Raw genomic sequence first — 16,526 nt, 5'->3', positions numbered from 1 at the left:
TTAACACACTTACCATCGAAATGATTACGATATTCAAATCCCAATGAAGCTGAGCAGAGGCCGGCAAAACTCAGTATGAATATCAGGAAACCTGCCATTGGACTCTAGGTGTGATGTTTCGCTCCTCACAAGACCACAGACGATAAAAGACTGCATCTTTGAATTGTGTTTCACAAATTCGCGTAACGAAATTAACCTGTTAAACCAGTTGCCGCAATTTGAACGTTAACATTTTCGGTCTTTGAAGATCCCTGCACCACGATTTGCATATTAGTTCTTGATTTTAACATCAATTAAGGACGGCAAGCGACTTCTAAACGTCTTCTTGATAATATGCTAAAAAGTTTCCTTCGAGTTTATGATATTTAAAACGCTGGAAGCTGTTATATTGACTCTCTACGTGTCTTTTATGTTTCGAAATTTAAATCCAAAATTTGCATACAATCATTTGCATTCGAAACCGTAAGAAAAAATCTTAGAACGATGCATCGAAGCCAATTTACATCTCATTAACACTGCATAATTCCGATTTTGGCTCATTCAAATTCACTATTTACCTTTTTGCCATTTAAAGTCATTCTCAGTAAAAATTCACCTTTTTGCTGTTGCAATAACTTCTTCAACTTTGCGTTAAGGGTCAACCGTATCAATCTGGTGTTTCCAGATCCTGCAAAACCAACGGCCATTTCTCCTGTGGGCATGCCACTGATCAACGGATCCTCGAACGTAACACCTTTTTCCTGGAGCCAGGTGATGTACTTGGCTACGTTGGTGTACGCGACATAATTATGAGAATCACAAACACCAGGTTTTTTAGGGTCACCCGGCGAGAACGATGTCAAACCGTGCAGGAACCAGTGGCCTCCCATGTAGAAGAACATTCCTCCACCGCTGTCTCCGTTGCAGCTCGAGGTGCCATTACGGCTGCCGGCACAGTATATCTTCGACGTCAGTGCTAGATGGAATCTCGAATCGCCTTGCAGACACTCATTAGGACTGACCACCGGAACGTTTGCCTCAATCAGGGTACGTGAGATGAAGCCTCGCTCGGTCAAGCCCCAACCAATCACAGTACCCTGCATTTCAACCAGATCGTCGATCGGCTGTTTTGTGGTACGAATGCACGCCGGTTGAATGTTGACACCGTATTCGAATTCCGTCTGCATTTTGAGTACCGCTATATCGCCGTCGAACGTTTTCACACTCGCTTCCGGCGGAAATAACACCTCTAACACATGGTTTTCTTGATCGGGTTCATGGAGAAGATCAAATAATCCACCACGGACTACTAGGCGTTCGACTTCGATCGGCCCTTCGATTCCAGCCACACAATGATAAGCTGCAAACAAACCAAATTATGAATGCAATCTCAGTCTGGTCACTTACGAACCTGTGAGCACAGTGTCCCTGTTGATGATTGTTCCTCCACACTTATACAGCGGCATTATTGGACAGGATGTTTCGTCTGCCGTTGCACAAAACGCCTCGAGATGCATCAGAGCAACGTGCCATGGCCACATGCCCGGTGTTGATTCAAACCCGTTAAAAATAAGTCCAAGGGGATCCTTGGATGCTAGCACCTTTCCACATCCCACTTCGGCGCTTGGTTGAGCCAATGAAGCAGAGACAACTAAGCAGACCGCCAGCAACAGCGTGAGAATCCAACGTTCGACCATGGCAATTTCTAAACATCGACTAACTACTTCCACAGTATCGTCCAAAACGAAACCGGTCATTTGAATAAATAACTCAATCTTTTTCTTTGTGTATGTGCACATTTGTGGGTGCTCCGTGAAAAATTTTTGTTTTGTTTAATTTACAGTAGACTCGCTAGTAAAGTTTTAAACTTTTTTACTGCCCGACGGTATTTTACCGGTTCAGTTACGAAGTAAATAATGAACAGAAGAAAAAGTACAATCAAAGCATAGGCACAGGTAATTGTTTAATTTCTCTGAAGATGGTGGCAAATTTGGCTTATCATGTTTATCTCAATTACAATTAAACTATTGTAAAGGGTTATGGGTGTCGAGTTATCGAAATCCACGTTTATTATGCTAATATTGAGTTGTGAATATCGATGAATATTCTTCTACTTCTTCTTGACGTAAACGACCTTGTTGGTCATGCTTGCCCGTTAAGGGCTTACGAGACTTTTACCCTAAGTGTACGTGGATAGTCAGTCCTTTCGTAAAGGGGAGGGTCCGGTTTCGGATGGGATTCGAACCCACGTCGTCGAGGTGGTGAGCCTCGGCGCTCATAGGCTGATTTTCTAACCTGCGTTACCGCTCGGCTGTCGCGGGCCCCCAATCGATGAATATATTGAGTAGAAAAATCGAGAAAAAATACATTTTTATACACTACTTTTTACTTTTTATAATTAAATTAGTGCGATAAAAATTTATTCCAGATAAGATGACACAGGATTGGAAGGACTCCAAAGTGTGGTAAAACTGGATATGATGAAATGGCATGTTTCTCTAGTCCAACCATTGCTTTTGTTGTCCTCTTTACAATGAGATGAAATTGATCGCAGATCCGAGGGTTGCAAAACTCTAAACTATGCTAAATTGCACCTTAGCAGCACCGTATCGTCGGCGTGGTTAATATCTGCCTCCAACGGACAGTCGTAGAAGTAGAACAGTTCCAGATTCCACTTCGTAAAGGCAATGTAATCCAAGTCGCGCTGACTGTAATTGTCGTTAAATTCTAAGAAGGGTGTTCGTTCGCCATCCTTGGTCAAGTGCACGTTCCCATTGTCGAACACCTCCAGGCGGAACATCAGCGGTCGCGTTTTAGACAGAATGCTTGGCGTCAGAGCGTTCTTCACCAGTGTGTTGATATACTCGCTGTTGCTGGTGCGCGTATGTCGATTTACTTCCGTCTTCTGATTCGACAATCCCGAGAGACCTGCAAAAGCATTGGAAATTTAACCCTAGCTAGGTATTGTATCGTTGAGGTTTTCACGCGGCCGAATTACTTACAAACTTCGCAAACAGTTTCGCCATACGGGAAACGCGATTTGCTAAAGCGAATAATACCGTCCGAAGGCCCAACCATACCCACTCGAATGTACTTTGAGTTTCGGGTCGTGCCGACGTGCTTGAAACCATCCGTAGCGAAATATTCCAACGTTTCGTTGTATCCGGGTACGTTATCGTACAGCAAGCATCCCTGAGCGGCTGGAATAGTTTATTGATTGTTACAACGAAATATGTTCGAACATTCGCACAATTTGACCACCTAATCACCATCGAAAGGATTGCGGAATTGAGCGGCCACTGTTGGGAGGAATGCTCCGTAAAGCATAAGAAGCATACGTGCGACGTTCTTCGACATTTCACTGCTCACGATCTCACTTCTTACACAGTAACGGACCACGATGGACTGTTTCTTTGGGTCGGGCCAGTCATTAGCGGTGGTTCGAGAACCCAATCTAAAAACCCGTAAAACTAGTTTTTGGTTCGTCTCGACGCCACAATGATACCACTACAAGGTCGTTTGCTGTCTCGGTGAAATCGCGCTCCGCGCACAATTCCTGTTTATTGAAACAAACTCTCCACCTTCCTACCGTTCAGCGACACTCTTAACAAAACGTTGCCTTTTTGCTGCTGCAAGAACTTCTTCATCTTGGGGTTCACGGACAGCCGTATGAGCGTGGTATTGCCGGATGGCCCACCCGGTTTCCTAGTTGGCGTGCTGTTAAGCAGCGGATCCTCGAACCGGACACCGTTCTGCTGCAGCCAGTCGGTATATTTACTAACATCGGTATACCCGACGTAATTGTGAGAATCACAAATACCGCTCAGTTTTCCATCTACTGCCGAGAATGATGTCAGCCCACGCAGGAACCAGTAGTTGCCCATCTGGAAGAACATTCCTCCACCGCTGTCCCCGTTGCAGCTAGAGGTTCCATTGCGACTCCCGGCACAGTAGAGCTTCGTCGTGAGCACCTGGCTGAACAGCACCCGGTCACTATTGAGACAGTCTTCCGCGCTGACCACCGGAATGCTCGCCTGGCGCAGGATGGCCGAGGTGGAGCTAAACTCCGTCCAACCCCAACCGACCACGGTCCCGTACGTTCCGACCAGTTCCGAAATGTCTTGCGGCACGGCACGAATGCACACCGGTTGCACGTAATCGTCGTAGATGAATTCTGTTTGCATTTTGAGGATCGCTATGTCGTCATTGAACGATTGTGCACTAGCGCCCGGTGGCGATATCACTTCAAACACCCGGTTATCCTGTACGGTCTTTCCGCCGACGTCCAGGTCGAACACACCCGCACGGGCTATCAAGCGACTGGCGGCGATCGGTCGTTGATTTTCAACCACACAGTGATACGCTAAAATGGAACGAATCACAATGAGCCAAATTCCAAATGGGTGCCCCCATGACCGCTACCAACCTGTTAGCACTGTGTCCTTGTTGACGATGATACCACCACACTTGTACGACGTTCTGACCGGAGACTCGCGATGCATCAGGGCAACGTGCCATGGCCACATGCCCGGCGTTGAGGCGTAACCACCAAAAATGAGTCCTTGCTTGGTTACCTGCACCTGTCCGCACCGCTGTGCGGATCCTGGCGGTGCCAGCGAACTATACACGACTAAACAAACCGCCGCTAGCAACGTGTGCAACATACTCGATCGACGGCCAACCATCGTGGCACCAAACTATTAACTGCAACAAAGCCTAATGCATGTGCGTTCTCAAAATCCCGAAAAAAGGAACCGGTATTTTTATGGACCACTCGATTTCCTTCTAGCGGACGCTTGTAGCAGCGAGATCGTTCGCTGGCGATCCCCGAGATGGGACTAATGGGAACCTGACCCGTTTCGTCCCCGTCGGTTTATGGCGCATTACTGAACATTGTGGTGGTGTACGGACGGTTCACATCCTGAGGTGGTGCTCGTGCGAGATCTTTTTCAGAAACAGGTTCTATACTACTTATCAGCTGTTTGAACGTTGAAGATTGGGCTCTTGATTTTTAAGAAAACAAACACAGCTGTACCTAAGCCGGTTTGAAATCGCCTTTCAATGCCTGGGAATTCCCGGAGTATTTTATGGAGGGTTTGTTGTGATCTTCGTGATGCCGCTGTGTTTGTGTTGGACTCGAACTAGATCGTATCAAATTCAATCCTACTTAAATCTAATCCACCCGGAGAAACACACAGTAAATTTTTTACTTTAATTTGATAAAACTATGCTCAAAAAATAGAAAATTCACCGATTTGTCCTCCAGCGGATTTTCGTAGAAGTAGATCAAATCAACGTCGAATTTGATAAAGATTTTACAATCCGTCGGAATAACACACTGGCTGTAGCTATACTAAAAACACGGCCGACGCTCTCCAGCCTCTTCAGCCGGACGCGCCTATTGTTGAACACTTCCATCCGTAACAGCAGGGCCAGGCCAGGGCTAGGACAGAATTGTGTAGAGGTTTACTTTACCTGCGCAATACGAATGATCGAGCCGACGCGTCAAGCACCGACGTTCAGCTCCACTACGAAAGGATACGCTGAACGATACGGAGAGTTACTCGTGCGCCAGCCAAAAGCAGTTGTTGCCATGGTGTTATTTTATCCGGGTAAGTTTGTCGAACTGTCGGCATCCTTGCCTAAAGCTAATCAGCACAAGAACGATCGTTAAGATAAATACTTTGCGCGCGATCATATCCGCTCACTTGCTTTGACGAGATAACCCAGACTGTGTGTCCGGTTAAGCCTTACTTTACGTGACTACGTAAAATGATAGAAGCGATTGGTTTTTATTTTGATCATGCATCAGATAAGATAAGTGATGAAATCTTGCATTTCGAACAAGGATATATATATATAATGCAGGACTGGGAAAGTTAGTGTTCGTTAAAAAAAGACCTGGAAACCAGTGATAAAATTTCATTTGAATTTTCCTATATCAAATGAAAACTCTACTTATCAAACTGAACACAAACTGAAGAATCAAGGTCATTGGTAGTTCTATATAGTTTACTTAAAATGATTGACGTCGTTGCTTGTAATATATCAAGCTACCGGTTAATCTACTTTTATTTAACTTTGGTTTTTCTCAATCTCTTCGAATATTAGCTCCGATAGAAAGATTATTTTATCAATGGAGAGCGGTACAAGAGCACGTGACAACGAAGGAACGTCTGTTTGTTCATACTTAACGTGACACGTGTTCAATGCGTAAATAGCAAGCCTGTCGTTACTGCCTTCCGAAAATATATTTACATATAGAACACAATTATGAGTTTGAGTAAGCTTTTCACATATTTCAATTTTCACGAGAGATTGTCGAGATTGTGAATGAAAAATTAAAACAGTAAAAAATGCTATTGCACTCGTTCCAGACCACAATAAGTCGAGTAAGTTTGCATTTTGAAAATATTTTTTTAAAGTTATCAATAATACACTTTTTTTCGGGTAGACAGTGACAGTCATCGACCAACAAAGGGCAATGGTAGAAGAATAGCATAGTCCCTTTCCACTTTGTAAAGGCTATAGAGTCAACGGTAATGCATGCTTTTGTTTTATACAGCGATGCAATAAGTATACTATGCAGATAAGACGTAAAGATGAGATGTGGTATTTAATCTTCCATGCCTGCACCAAGATAACTAACTACGTAGTTATTGCACAACTGATAGTAACACATTCTAGTAAATATGTACCTTCTTATCTTATATCACACCCACCCATGTCTTACATGCCACCAATGATGTAATTGTTTCCATTGCCGCAAGAGATTCCCCCTTTTTCCAGAGATTGTATTTTGTATAAAAAAAAGTAAGACACATTCTTCAAACTAGTGTAATTGGCAGAAAATAAATAAATTATGAAGCAAGATAAAAGTATACAACTATATTATATTTGCTTAAACCATTCTCAACTGTACATACTTCAATTGAAATGCCATTAAAAAAACAACTTACTATATAAATGTTCAATGTTTTTAAGCCGCAAAATGATGCAATTGATTATGTGACCAATTCGAGTCCACGCTCTTTCGCAGGTCATCTTTTTTGCACGTCCTTCGTTTAATGCCAAAACCTATATCCACCCAGGTACCTACTTCAAGCAGTTGGGATATTCTCACCGAATAAAAAAATTGGGTTCCTATAACCTGAGGGGTGTGTTTGGTTACCAGCCCTTCTCTACCTGGCTTTTACTTGTTGAAAAGCTCCTTTCCCTGTGGGGGGTAAGCAAAAAAAGGACCACAATAGGAACCGCTAGTGTAAAGATCAAGAAAACAATAGTCGAAGCCCAAAATATTGGTGACATATGCCTGGCCTTGAACGAACCTAGATTTATGTTCAAATGAAAAGTTCCATCGTTGTCAATGTTTATTTTGGTATTTATTTTATTTTTTATCTACTGAAGCCTACCACCTCTAAACTCGGACGTTTTTATCGTATCCTTACGTCTGATGGAAAATAATCATCTTAAGCTAAGCTACACCGCAAAAGAACTGTGTCGTCGATGGGATTTACAGCGTCGTTTGACAACGGGCAGTCGTAAAAGTAAATCATATCCACCTCCCACCTGGTGAACGCAATATAATCCATAGGAATCGTTTCCCTATTATCGGCATACTCCAAAAACGGACGCCGTTCTCCATCCCTCGTCAGCTGGATCCGCCCGTTGTCGAACACCTCCAGCTGGAACACCAGTGGCTCCGAGCGGGACAAAAGCTGCGGCGTGCTGGCTTCCTTCAGCACCACGTTGTCGAACGAGTGGTCCCGCCGACGAGTCTGTCGCCGGAACACACTTTGCGTGTTCCACCAGCCGGCAAGCACAATCTCGATCACGGTTTCGTCGTACGGGTAGGGCGATCGTCCGAAGCGGATATGTCCATCGCTCTTGCCGACAACACCCATCCGGATGTAGCGCGAGTTGTGCGTGCGACCGACGTTACGGAGCTTGTCCACAACGAAGTACGTCTGCGTTTCGTTGTAACCGGGAACTTCGTCGAACTGGAGGCATCCCTTGATAGCTGGAAATATAGATTAGCTCATTTACTCTCTCGGAGACTGGCAAAACAATCACAGCAACCAAACTCACCATCAAAGGAGTTACTGTGGATTGTCGTGGAATGGCCGGGCTGAGCCAGCAGAACGATCATCCCAAGGCTCACTGCGTAGAAGAGGAACATGTTTGGATCTTGCTTCGTCGACGATGCCTAGGGTACTGGCCACACCCGGGAGGTTGAGGTGAAACGAGCATAACGTTGATCTGTTGCAACAGCATAACCAATACAACGATCCAACAACGGAAGATCAAGTCACACATTCATACTGTTTCTTTCACGAAAGGATAAGTTTTAAAATCCTCCCAATGTACGGTTCTGGTTGAAGAAAGACGTACGATCACGTTTACTATCTTTTGCGATTTTTTTATATTATTCCTTTAAAGAATATACATTTTAGAAAAAATAACCTCGGGGAGTTTGGATAAATGTGTTTTTGGTAATAAAAATAAAATCCATCATCTTTAAATGTCGCCACCGAGCGGCTTCTTCAGTGGACAATCATAGAAGAAGATCAGATTGTTATTGCCCCATTTAGTGAAAGCCATATAATCGACCGGCAGGGAACGATTGCCATCGCGAAACTGCAGAAATGAATGTCTTTCACCGTCCTTCCGCACCTGGACGGTTCCATTGTTGAACACCTCCAGCACGAACATGGTCGGTCGGAATGGGGACAGCAGATTGGGCGTTTCCACCTGAGCCAGACGAACGTTTACCTCCTTCTCGTGCGGTCTCGTACGATGCTGACGTCGTCCAGCGCTTTTCGTGTTAGCCCAGCCGGAGAGCACTAGAAATTACCGTTCTTATCCGTTGTTTTTCGATCATCTTCGAACACCAAGTTATACATACCTATCTCAATCACATCCTTACCGTATGGGTACGGTGAACCACCGAAACGGATGTGCGCATCGCTTGGCCCTACGATGCCAAAGCGGAAGTACTTGGAACCGGGCGTCCGTCCCACGTGCTGCAAGTTATCGGTAGCAAAATATTCAAGCGCTCTATTGTAATCGCCCACATTTGCGTACTGTTTGCATCCTCGGATTACTGAAACGAAACAGCTGATTTACGGCACCAGGTTTCTGGCAAGGGTTTACCGGTAATACCATCAAAAGGATTGCTGTGAATCGCTTCACTTTGGACGCAATAAATTAGTAGCAAACCAACGAGTATCCCTGCTGAATCCATTGCGGAACGTTACTGCGTGGACCTACTCGGTATGATCGTCGGAAGGTTGTGGTGCTGGACTTATATATATTCAACAGAAATATATCCAAGACTCTTATCACTGATATTTGACAACTAAATCCCCCGACAAGGAGTGTGTGCTTAGTACAAGTGTCTTTGTACTAAAGGTATTTGTGACGCATTCCAACACAAGTATAAGGTACGTGGACAGATTGTGCGAACCGTACACGGAAAACGCGATAAGCATGTTGAAGATCTTTTTTTTTATTTTTCAGTTATTCGTGATTGCTCCCTATGTAGTAATGAATCTTACTTTGACGATTTAGGATACAAGCTGTTCTTCTGTTTTTTTTTTGTTTTTTTTTTTTACATCAAACGATAGGCAAAGCAATCAAACAAGTGTACAATTATATGTCTCGTGGGTGTTTTTGTGGTTCACCGCAACTACGAAGAAAAGGATCGTATAAAAAACGTATATTCTAGTTGTCAGTACTACGATTTATGATATTCGTATTATGCCAATCGATGCCCAAGTAACACTTCCAAGACCTATTAGACTTTAACAAGTTTTATCAATGTTTTAACATGGGTGTACCAAGTCCAATTGGTTTTATAGAGGTTTCTCAGCAGGCAAAATAGTTTTAATAATTTTGACATCCTTAAAACCTTTTGAGGATAGCTATAAAACCGCTCATTAAGTCTAAAATCTTAGTAGACTTGAAGAGCCTGTAAATACGCTGTTAAGTCCTTCTTAAAACCTTCTCTTAAAACCAATCAGTGATTTTTGGTCTAGAAAAGATCTTAAGGGATGGTTTTGACAACGTTCTGTAGAGTGGGCCCTCTTACACTTAAAACGGGTTTATGAAGGTTTTATCACAGCCTTTAAGATATTTTACTTTTAAGATGAGACTTAATGATGAGCATGAACAACATCGTTAGAACCATGATAAAACTTAAAATGTTACTTGGGTGTCCCCTGCCTGCCTGCCTGACGAGCGCGTTGGCCCCGGGGCAACGGCATGGCGGCACGGGAGACGAATGTCCTTCGGTTCGATCAAAAGGCTACGCTACGCTCTACAGTTGGTATACAACATATTGCCACATCGTGGGCCGGGGCTCGCGCTTACAAGTAAAATACTTCAGTGGAGGCGCAAGGAGACCCACGCTTACTCGCTAAATCGAACCTTTTTGACCGCACTAGGGCCGTCCTCTAGCGTCGTCGTGGGTGTTAGAAATTCTTCCTCGTCCGAAGACAGCAGTGGGAAGGTTCCAAGGGAAAATGGCACAGAATCGAAGGCGGAAGACAGCGAGTCCCCATCCGGGTGAGGCAGCCCAGCCGTGAAGCCGGACAAACCCGGTTCCGTTTCTGAGATGGCCCGTTTGATGAATTTTATGCTGCGCTTGATCGAGTCCTTCGCCAGCTCCGTCTTGAGTGCGACGGCCTGCGGGTTGTCGTTGCTGAACTGATTGATCTTGGCCATCAGCTCACGGTTTTTGGTCTCCGATTCGACTAACCCGCGGCGTAGGTCCTTCATTTCGGCGTTCTGCCGTAGCATGTGCACCCGTATGTTGCGCAAGTCGGCCTTGAAGCTGGCCATCGTGTGATCGATGCGGTTGATGTCGTACCGCATTTTGCGAGCCTTCAGATTGATACGCACGATCGATGCACAGTTTTCGCGACTCGAGTTGCATCCGCTTTGGCAGTAGAGAGATATCATTGTACCAGATGTCGAGGGACCGGCCATTGCAGGGGGCGATGGTGGCGGTGGGGCAGGCGTCTGGGTAACGGTTGCGTAAGGTACCATGAACTTCTCCACCGGCAATACTTCGGGCAACTCGTTCTGATAATAGCAGATGTTCGGGAACGGATTCACCGAGACCGGGACCGGATGATGTGGATTCTGCTGGGTCAGCAGTCTTTTCAGACCCCCGGCGATGTTCTCGTCGAAGTGTTCGATCGCCATGGATGAAATGTCGCGCAGCTCCTGCAGCACCTCGTGCGCCCACAGCGGACGCGACGTGTTCTCGACATTCACACATTCATACTGTTTCTTTCACGAAAGGATAAGCTTTAAAATCCTCCCAATGTACGGTTCTGGCGGAGAAAAGACGTACGATCACGTTGACTATCTTTTGCGATTTTTTATATTATTCCTTTAAAGAATATACATTTTAGAAAAAATAACCTCGGGGGGTATGGATAAATGTGCTTTCGGTAATAAAAATAAAATACACCATATTAAACGACCGTACAATTCAAAAAAATAGAATCGTCGCCACCGAGCGTCTCCTTCAGTGGACAATCATAGAAGTAGATGAGATCCTTGTCCCATTTAGTGAAAGCCATATAATCGACCGGCAGGGAACGATTGCCATCGCGAAACTGCAGCAATGGATGGCTTTCACCGTCCTTCCTCACCTGGACAGTTCCATTGTTGAACACCTCCAGCACGAACATGGTCGGTCGGAATGGGGACAACAGTTTGGGCGTTTCCACCTCGGCCAGAAGCACGTTTACCTCCTTCTCGTGCGGTCTCGTACGATGCTGACGTCGTCCAACACTTTTCGTGTTAGCCCACCCGGAGAGCACTAGAAATTACCGTTCTTAATCGATGCTTTTCGATCGTTTTCGAACATCAAATTATACGAGTACATACCGATCTCAATCACATCCTTACCGTACGGGTACGGCGAACCTCCGAAACGGATGTGCCCATCGTTTGGCCCTACAATTCCAAAGCGGAAGTACTTGGAACCGGGCGTCCGTCCCACGTGCTGCAAGTTATCGGTAGCAAAATATTCAAGCGCTCCATTGTAATCGACCACATTTGCGTACTGTTTACATCCTCGGATTACTGAAACGAAACAGCTGATTTACGGCACCAGGTTTCTGGCAAGGGTTTACCGGTAATACCATCAAACGGATTGCTGTGAAACGCTTCACTTTGAACACAATAAATTAGTAGTAAGCCAACGAGTATCCCTGCTGAATCCATTGCGGAACGTTACTGCGTGGACCTACTCGGTATGATCGTCGGAAGGTTGTGGTGCTGGATTTATAAATATGTTCTCACATGAGGAATCCAAGACCATTATCACTGATAATTCACAAATAAATTCCCCGACATAGAGTATGTGTTTAGTACAAGTGTCTTTGTGCTAAGGGTATTTGTGACGCATTCCAACACAAGTATAAGGTACGTGGACAGATTGTGCGAACCGTACACGGAAAACGCGATAAGCATGTTGAAGATCTTTTTTTTTATTTTTCAGTTATTCGTGATTGCTCCCTGTAGTAATGAATCTTACTTTGACGATTTAGAATACAAGCTGTTCTTCTGTTTTTGTTTTGTTTTTTTTTTTACATTAAACGATAGGCAAAGCAATCAAACAAGTGTACAATTATATGTTTCGTGGGTGTTTTTGTGGTTCACCGCAACTACGAAGAAAAGGATCGTATAAAAAACGTATATTCTAGTTGTTAGTACTACGATTTATGATATTCGTATTATGCCAATCGATGTCCCCTGCCTACCTGCCTGAAGAGCGCGTTGGCCCCGGGGCAACGGCATGGCGGCACGGGAGACGAATGTCCTTCGATTCGATCAAAAGGCTACGCTACGCTCTACAGTTGGTATACAACATATTGCCACATCGTGGGCCGGGGCTCGCGCTTACAAGTAAAATACTTCAGTGGAGGCGCAAGGAGACCCACGCTTACTCGCTAAATCGAACCTTTTTGACCGCACTAGGGCCGTCCTCTAGCGTCGTCGTGGGTGTTAGAAATTCTTCCTCGTCCGAAGACAGCAGTGGGAAGGTTCCAAGGGAAAATGGCACAGAATCGAAGGCGGAAGACAGCGAGTCCCCATCCGGATGAGTGGTTTCTTTCACGAAAGGATAAGCTTTAAAATCATCCCAATGTACGGTTCTGGCGGAGAAAAGACGTACGATCACGTTGACTATCTTTTGCGATGTTTTATATTATTCCTTTAAAGAATATACATTTTAGACAAAACGATCTCGGGGAGTTTGGATAAATGTGCTTTCGGTAATAAAAATAAAATCCATCATCTTTAATTACATGACCATACAGTTCAAAAAATAGAATCGTCGCCACCGAGCGGCTCCTTCAGTGGACAATCATAGAAGTAGATGAGATCGATCTTGCCCCATTTAGTGAAAGCCATATAGTCGACCGGCAGGTAACGGTTTCCATCGCGAAACTGCAGGAATGGATGGCCTTCTCCGTCCTTCCGCACCTGGACGGTTCCATTGTTGAACACCTCCAGCACGAACATGGTCGGTCGGTATGGGGACAGCAGATTGGGCGTTTCCACCTCGGCCAGACGCACGTTTATCTCCTTCGCGTGCGGTCTCGTACGAAACTGGCGTTGTCCAGCGCTTTTCGTGTTAACCCAGCCGGAGAGCACTAGAAATTACCGTTCTTATCCGTTGTTTTTCGATTGTTTCTTTGAACACCAAATTATACATACCGATCTCAATCACATCCTTACCGTATGGGTACGGTGAACCTCCGAAACGGATGTGCCCATCGGTTGGCCCTACGATGCCAAAGCGGAAGTACTTGGAACCGGGCGTCCGTCCCACGTGCTGCAAGTTATCGGTAGCAAAATATTCAAGCGCTCCATTGTAATCGACCACATTTGCGTACTGTTTACATCCTCGGATTACTGAAACGAAACAGTTAATTTACGGCACCAGGTTTCTGACAAGGGTTTACCGGTAATACCATCAAACGGATTGCTGTGAAACGCTTCACTTTGGACGCAATAAATTAGTAGCAAACCAACGAGTATCCCTGCTGAATCCATTGCGGCACGTTACTGCGTGGACATACTCGGTATGATCGTCGGAAGGTTGTGGTGCTGGACTTATATATATTCTACAGAAATATATCCAAGACTCTTATCACTGATAATTGACAACTAAATTCCCCGACAAGGAGTGTGTGCTTAGTACAAGTGTTTTTGTACTAATGGTATTTGTGACGCATTCTAACACAATTATAGGGTACGTGGACAGATTGTGCGAACCGTACACGGAAAACGCGATAAGCATGTTGAAGATCTTTTTTTTTTATTTTTCAGTTATTCGTGATTGCTCCCTATGTAGTAATGAATCTTACTTTGACGATTTAGGATACAAGCCGTTCTTCTGTTTTTTTTTTGTTTTTTTTTTACATTAAACGATAGGCAAAGCAATCAAACAAGTGTACAATTATATGTTTCGTGGGTGTTTTTGTGGTTCACCGCAACTACGAAGAAAAGGATCGTATAAAAAACGTATATTCTAGTTGTTAGTACTACGATTTATGATATTCGTATTATGCCAATCGATGTCCCCTGCCTACCTGCCTGACGAGCGCGTTGGCCCCGGGGCAACGGCATGGCGGCACGGGAGACGAATGTCCTTCGATTCGATCAAAAGGCTACGCTACGCTCTACAGTTGGTATACAACATATTGCCACATCGTGGGCCGGGGCTCGCGCTTACAAGTAAAATACTTCAGTGGAGGCGCAAGGAGACCCACGCTTACTCGCTAAATCGAACCTTTTTGACCGCACTAGGGCCGTCCTCTAGCGTCGTCGTGGGTGTTAGAAATTCTTCCTCGTCCGAAGACAGCAGTGGGAAGGTTCCAAGGGAAAATGGCACAGAATCGAAGGCGGAAGACAGTGAGTCCCCATCCGGGTGAGGCAGCCCAGCCGTGAAGCCGGACAGACCCGGTTCCGTTTCCGAGATGGCCCGTTTGATGAATTTTATGCTGCGCTTGATCGAGTCCTTCGCCAGCTCCGTCTTGAGTGCGACGGCCTGCGGGTTGTCGTTGCTGAACTGATTGATCTTGGCCATCAGCTCACGGTTTTTGGTCTCCGATTCGTCTAACCGGCGGCGTAGGTCCTTCATCTCGGCGCTCTGCCGTAGCATGTGCACCCGTATGTTGCGCAAGTCGGCCTTGAAGCTGGCCATCGTGTGATCGATGCGGTTGATGTCGTATCGCATTTTGCGCGCCTTCAGATTGATACGCACGATCGATGCACCGTTTTCGCGACTCGAGTTGCATCCGCTTTGGCAGTAGAGAGATATCATTGTACCGGACGTCGAGGGACCGGCCATTGCGGGGGGCGGTGGTGGCGGTGGGGCAGGCGTCTGTGTAACGGTTGCGTAAGGTACCATGAACTTCTCCACCGGCAATACTTCGGGCAACTCGTTCTGATAATAGCAGATGTTCGGGAACGGATTCACCGAGACCGGGACCGGATGGTGCGGATTCTGCTGGGTCAGCAGTCTTTTCAGACCCCCGGCGATGTTCTCGTCGAAGTGTTCGATCGCCATGGATGAAATGTCGCGCAGCTCCTGCAGCACCTCGTGCGCCCGCAGCGGACGCGACGTGTTCTCGACGATCCGCAGGATGTTCAGCACCTCGTCAATCACTTTGCCCGGGATGAAGCAGCACAGCTCCCGTTCGATGTACTTTGAGTAGGTCATGGAAAGCATCGAGATACGCGTTTCGACGCACGTCAGAATATCCGAGTGCTTGGACAGGGGATGATTACGACGTTCCGATTCGCGCCGTGGCAATTGCGACTTGATAGCCTTCAGATTCACGTTGTGCGACCGTATCATCTTTATGTAACCCCGGTTCAGCAACGACTGACAAATGCGATCAATTTTCCGACAAATCTGCAAACAAGAAACCAAAACACCATTTAATTCCAACACCTTCGTCTTTCCACCTGCCTCCAGCACTCACTATACGCTTCTTGGCGATTTCATCGTAGCTCAAGTACTCCAGCACTTCTTCAATCATACAATCGGGTAGATCCAGAAAATTCATTCCCGATGCGCTCGGCTGTTCGCCATCCGACACAGTGGCCATTGTTTTGCACTTTTATTGGCTGGGGCTTCCTCCGAGGAACTTGTGTATTACGAACTCACTTTGCAGGGCACGTTCAACGCTGCCCTGCAAGCTTGTTTTCCAAATAGCTTTTCCACGGAAGCACAATAGTCACGAAAAGGCAAAGAAAACAACGCACAATCAGACAAAAGGCTGTCGCTGTCAAACCTAGCTAGTGTTGGCAGAATCGGGATTCGGATGATTCGAAGATTCGATCCCTAGACGGATTCTAAAGATTAGAATCCCATTTGACGGGTTCTAAAGATTCGAATCCCATCTGACTCAGGGTCCACACTACAGCGCGACTTCGCCTGACAGGAGCTGAACTCAATATAAAAAAAACCTTGCGCGATGTCGCGCGAATCGCGCTAAGTTTTTTTTGCATGGAGT

At 45.6% G+C, this 16,526-nt stretch overlaps 8 protein-coding genes and 1 pseudogene across 8 annotated transcripts; all 9 read right to left on the bottom strand.

The window, feature by feature from the left end:
- Nucleotides 1-536: 536 nt before the first annotated feature.
- On the bottom strand, nt 537-1,676 carry LOC131294117 (chymotrypsin-like protease CTRL-1). The gene is made up of 2 exons (XM_058322162.1): nt 1,391-1,676; nt 537-1,339 (listed from the first exon to the last, which is right to left on the bottom strand). The coding sequence occupies exons 1-2, from the start codon at nt 1,674-1,676 to the stop codon at nt 537-539; spliced, it is 1,089 nt and encodes a 362-aa protein (XP_058178145.1).
- Nucleotides 1,677-2,509: 833 nt separating this feature from the next.
- Nucleotides 2,510-3,355, bottom strand: LOC131285738 (uncharacterized). Its single transcript, XM_058314598.1, has 3 exons — nt 3,249-3,355; nt 2,982-3,179; nt 2,510-2,907 (listed from the first exon to the last, which is right to left on the bottom strand). The coding sequence occupies exons 1-3, from the start codon at nt 3,334-3,336 to the stop codon at nt 2,558-2,560; spliced, it is 636 nt and encodes a 211-aa protein (XP_058170581.1). The 5' UTR covers nt 3,337-3,355; the 3' UTR covers nt 2,510-2,557.
- Nucleotides 3,356-3,401: 46 nt separating this feature from the next.
- LOC131285727 (chymotrypsinogen B-like) lies at nt 3,402-4,853 on the bottom strand. The gene is made up of 2 exons (XM_058314587.1): nt 4,406-4,853; nt 3,402-4,342 (listed from the first exon to the last, which is right to left on the bottom strand). Exons 1-2 carry the CDS (start codon nt 4,662-4,664, stop codon nt 3,540-3,542), a joined length of 1,062 nt encoding a protein of 353 aa, XP_058170570.1. The 5' UTR covers nt 4,665-4,853; the 3' UTR covers nt 3,402-3,539.
- Nucleotides 4,854-7,415: 2,562 nt separating this feature from the next.
- LOC131294116 (uncharacterized) lies at nt 7,416-8,158 on the bottom strand. The gene is made up of 2 exons (XM_058322161.1): nt 8,068-8,158; nt 7,416-7,999 (listed from the first exon to the last, which is right to left on the bottom strand). The coding sequence occupies exons 1-2, from the start codon at nt 8,156-8,158 to the stop codon at nt 7,449-7,451; spliced, it is 642 nt and encodes a 213-aa protein (XP_058178144.1). The 3' UTR covers nt 7,416-7,448.
- Nucleotides 8,159-8,496: 338 nt separating this feature from the next.
- On the bottom strand, nt 8,497-9,223 carry LOC131294115 (uncharacterized). The gene is made up of 3 exons (XM_058322160.1): nt 9,142-9,223; nt 8,885-9,082; nt 8,497-8,822 (listed from the first exon to the last, which is right to left on the bottom strand). Exons 1-3 carry the CDS (start codon nt 9,221-9,223, stop codon nt 8,497-8,499), a joined length of 606 nt encoding a protein of 201 aa, XP_058178143.1.
- Nucleotides 9,224-10,199: 976 nt separating this feature from the next.
- On the bottom strand, nt 10,200-11,461 carry LOC131294114 (F-box only protein 28-like). Its single transcript, XM_058322158.1, has 3 exons — nt 11,457-11,461; nt 11,315-11,318; nt 10,200-11,268 (listed from the first exon to the last, which is right to left on the bottom strand). Exons 1-3 carry the CDS (start codon nt 11,459-11,461, stop codon nt 10,390-10,392), a joined length of 888 nt encoding a protein of 295 aa, XP_058178141.1. The 3' UTR covers nt 10,200-10,389.
- A 1-nt stretch (nt 11,462) lies between these two features.
- On the bottom strand, nt 11,463-12,795 carry LOC131294113 (uncharacterized). The gene is made up of 3 exons (XM_058322157.1): nt 12,759-12,795; nt 11,881-12,078; nt 11,463-11,812 (listed from the first exon to the last, which is right to left on the bottom strand). Exons 1-3 carry the CDS (start codon nt 12,793-12,795, stop codon nt 11,463-11,465), a joined length of 585 nt encoding a protein of 194 aa, XP_058178140.1.
- A 505-nt stretch (nt 12,796-13,300) lies between these two features.
- LOC131294112 (uncharacterized) lies at nt 13,301-14,055 on the bottom strand (annotated as a pseudogene).
- A 277-nt stretch (nt 14,056-14,332) lies between these two features.
- On the bottom strand, nt 14,333-16,263 carry LOC131286100 (F-box only protein 28). Its single transcript, XM_058314972.1, has 2 exons — nt 15,993-16,263; nt 14,333-15,922 (listed from the first exon to the last, which is right to left on the bottom strand). The coding sequence occupies exons 1-2, from the start codon at nt 16,116-16,118 to the stop codon at nt 14,777-14,779; spliced, it is 1,272 nt and encodes a 423-aa protein (XP_058170955.1). The 5' UTR covers nt 16,119-16,263; the 3' UTR covers nt 14,333-14,776.
- Between the last annotated feature and the right edge of the window lie 263 nt (nt 16,264-16,526).

Source organism: Anopheles ziemanni, chromosome 2 (assembly GCF_943734765.1).
Source record: "Anopheles ziemanni chromosome 2, idAnoZiCoDA_A2_x.2, whole genome shotgun sequence".
NCBI classification, from domain to species: Eukaryota; Metazoa; Arthropoda; class Insecta; order Diptera; family Culicidae; genus Anopheles; species Anopheles ziemanni.
Note: the sequence above shows the minus strand (reverse complement) of the source record. Positions and strands in the feature narration are given on the sequence as shown.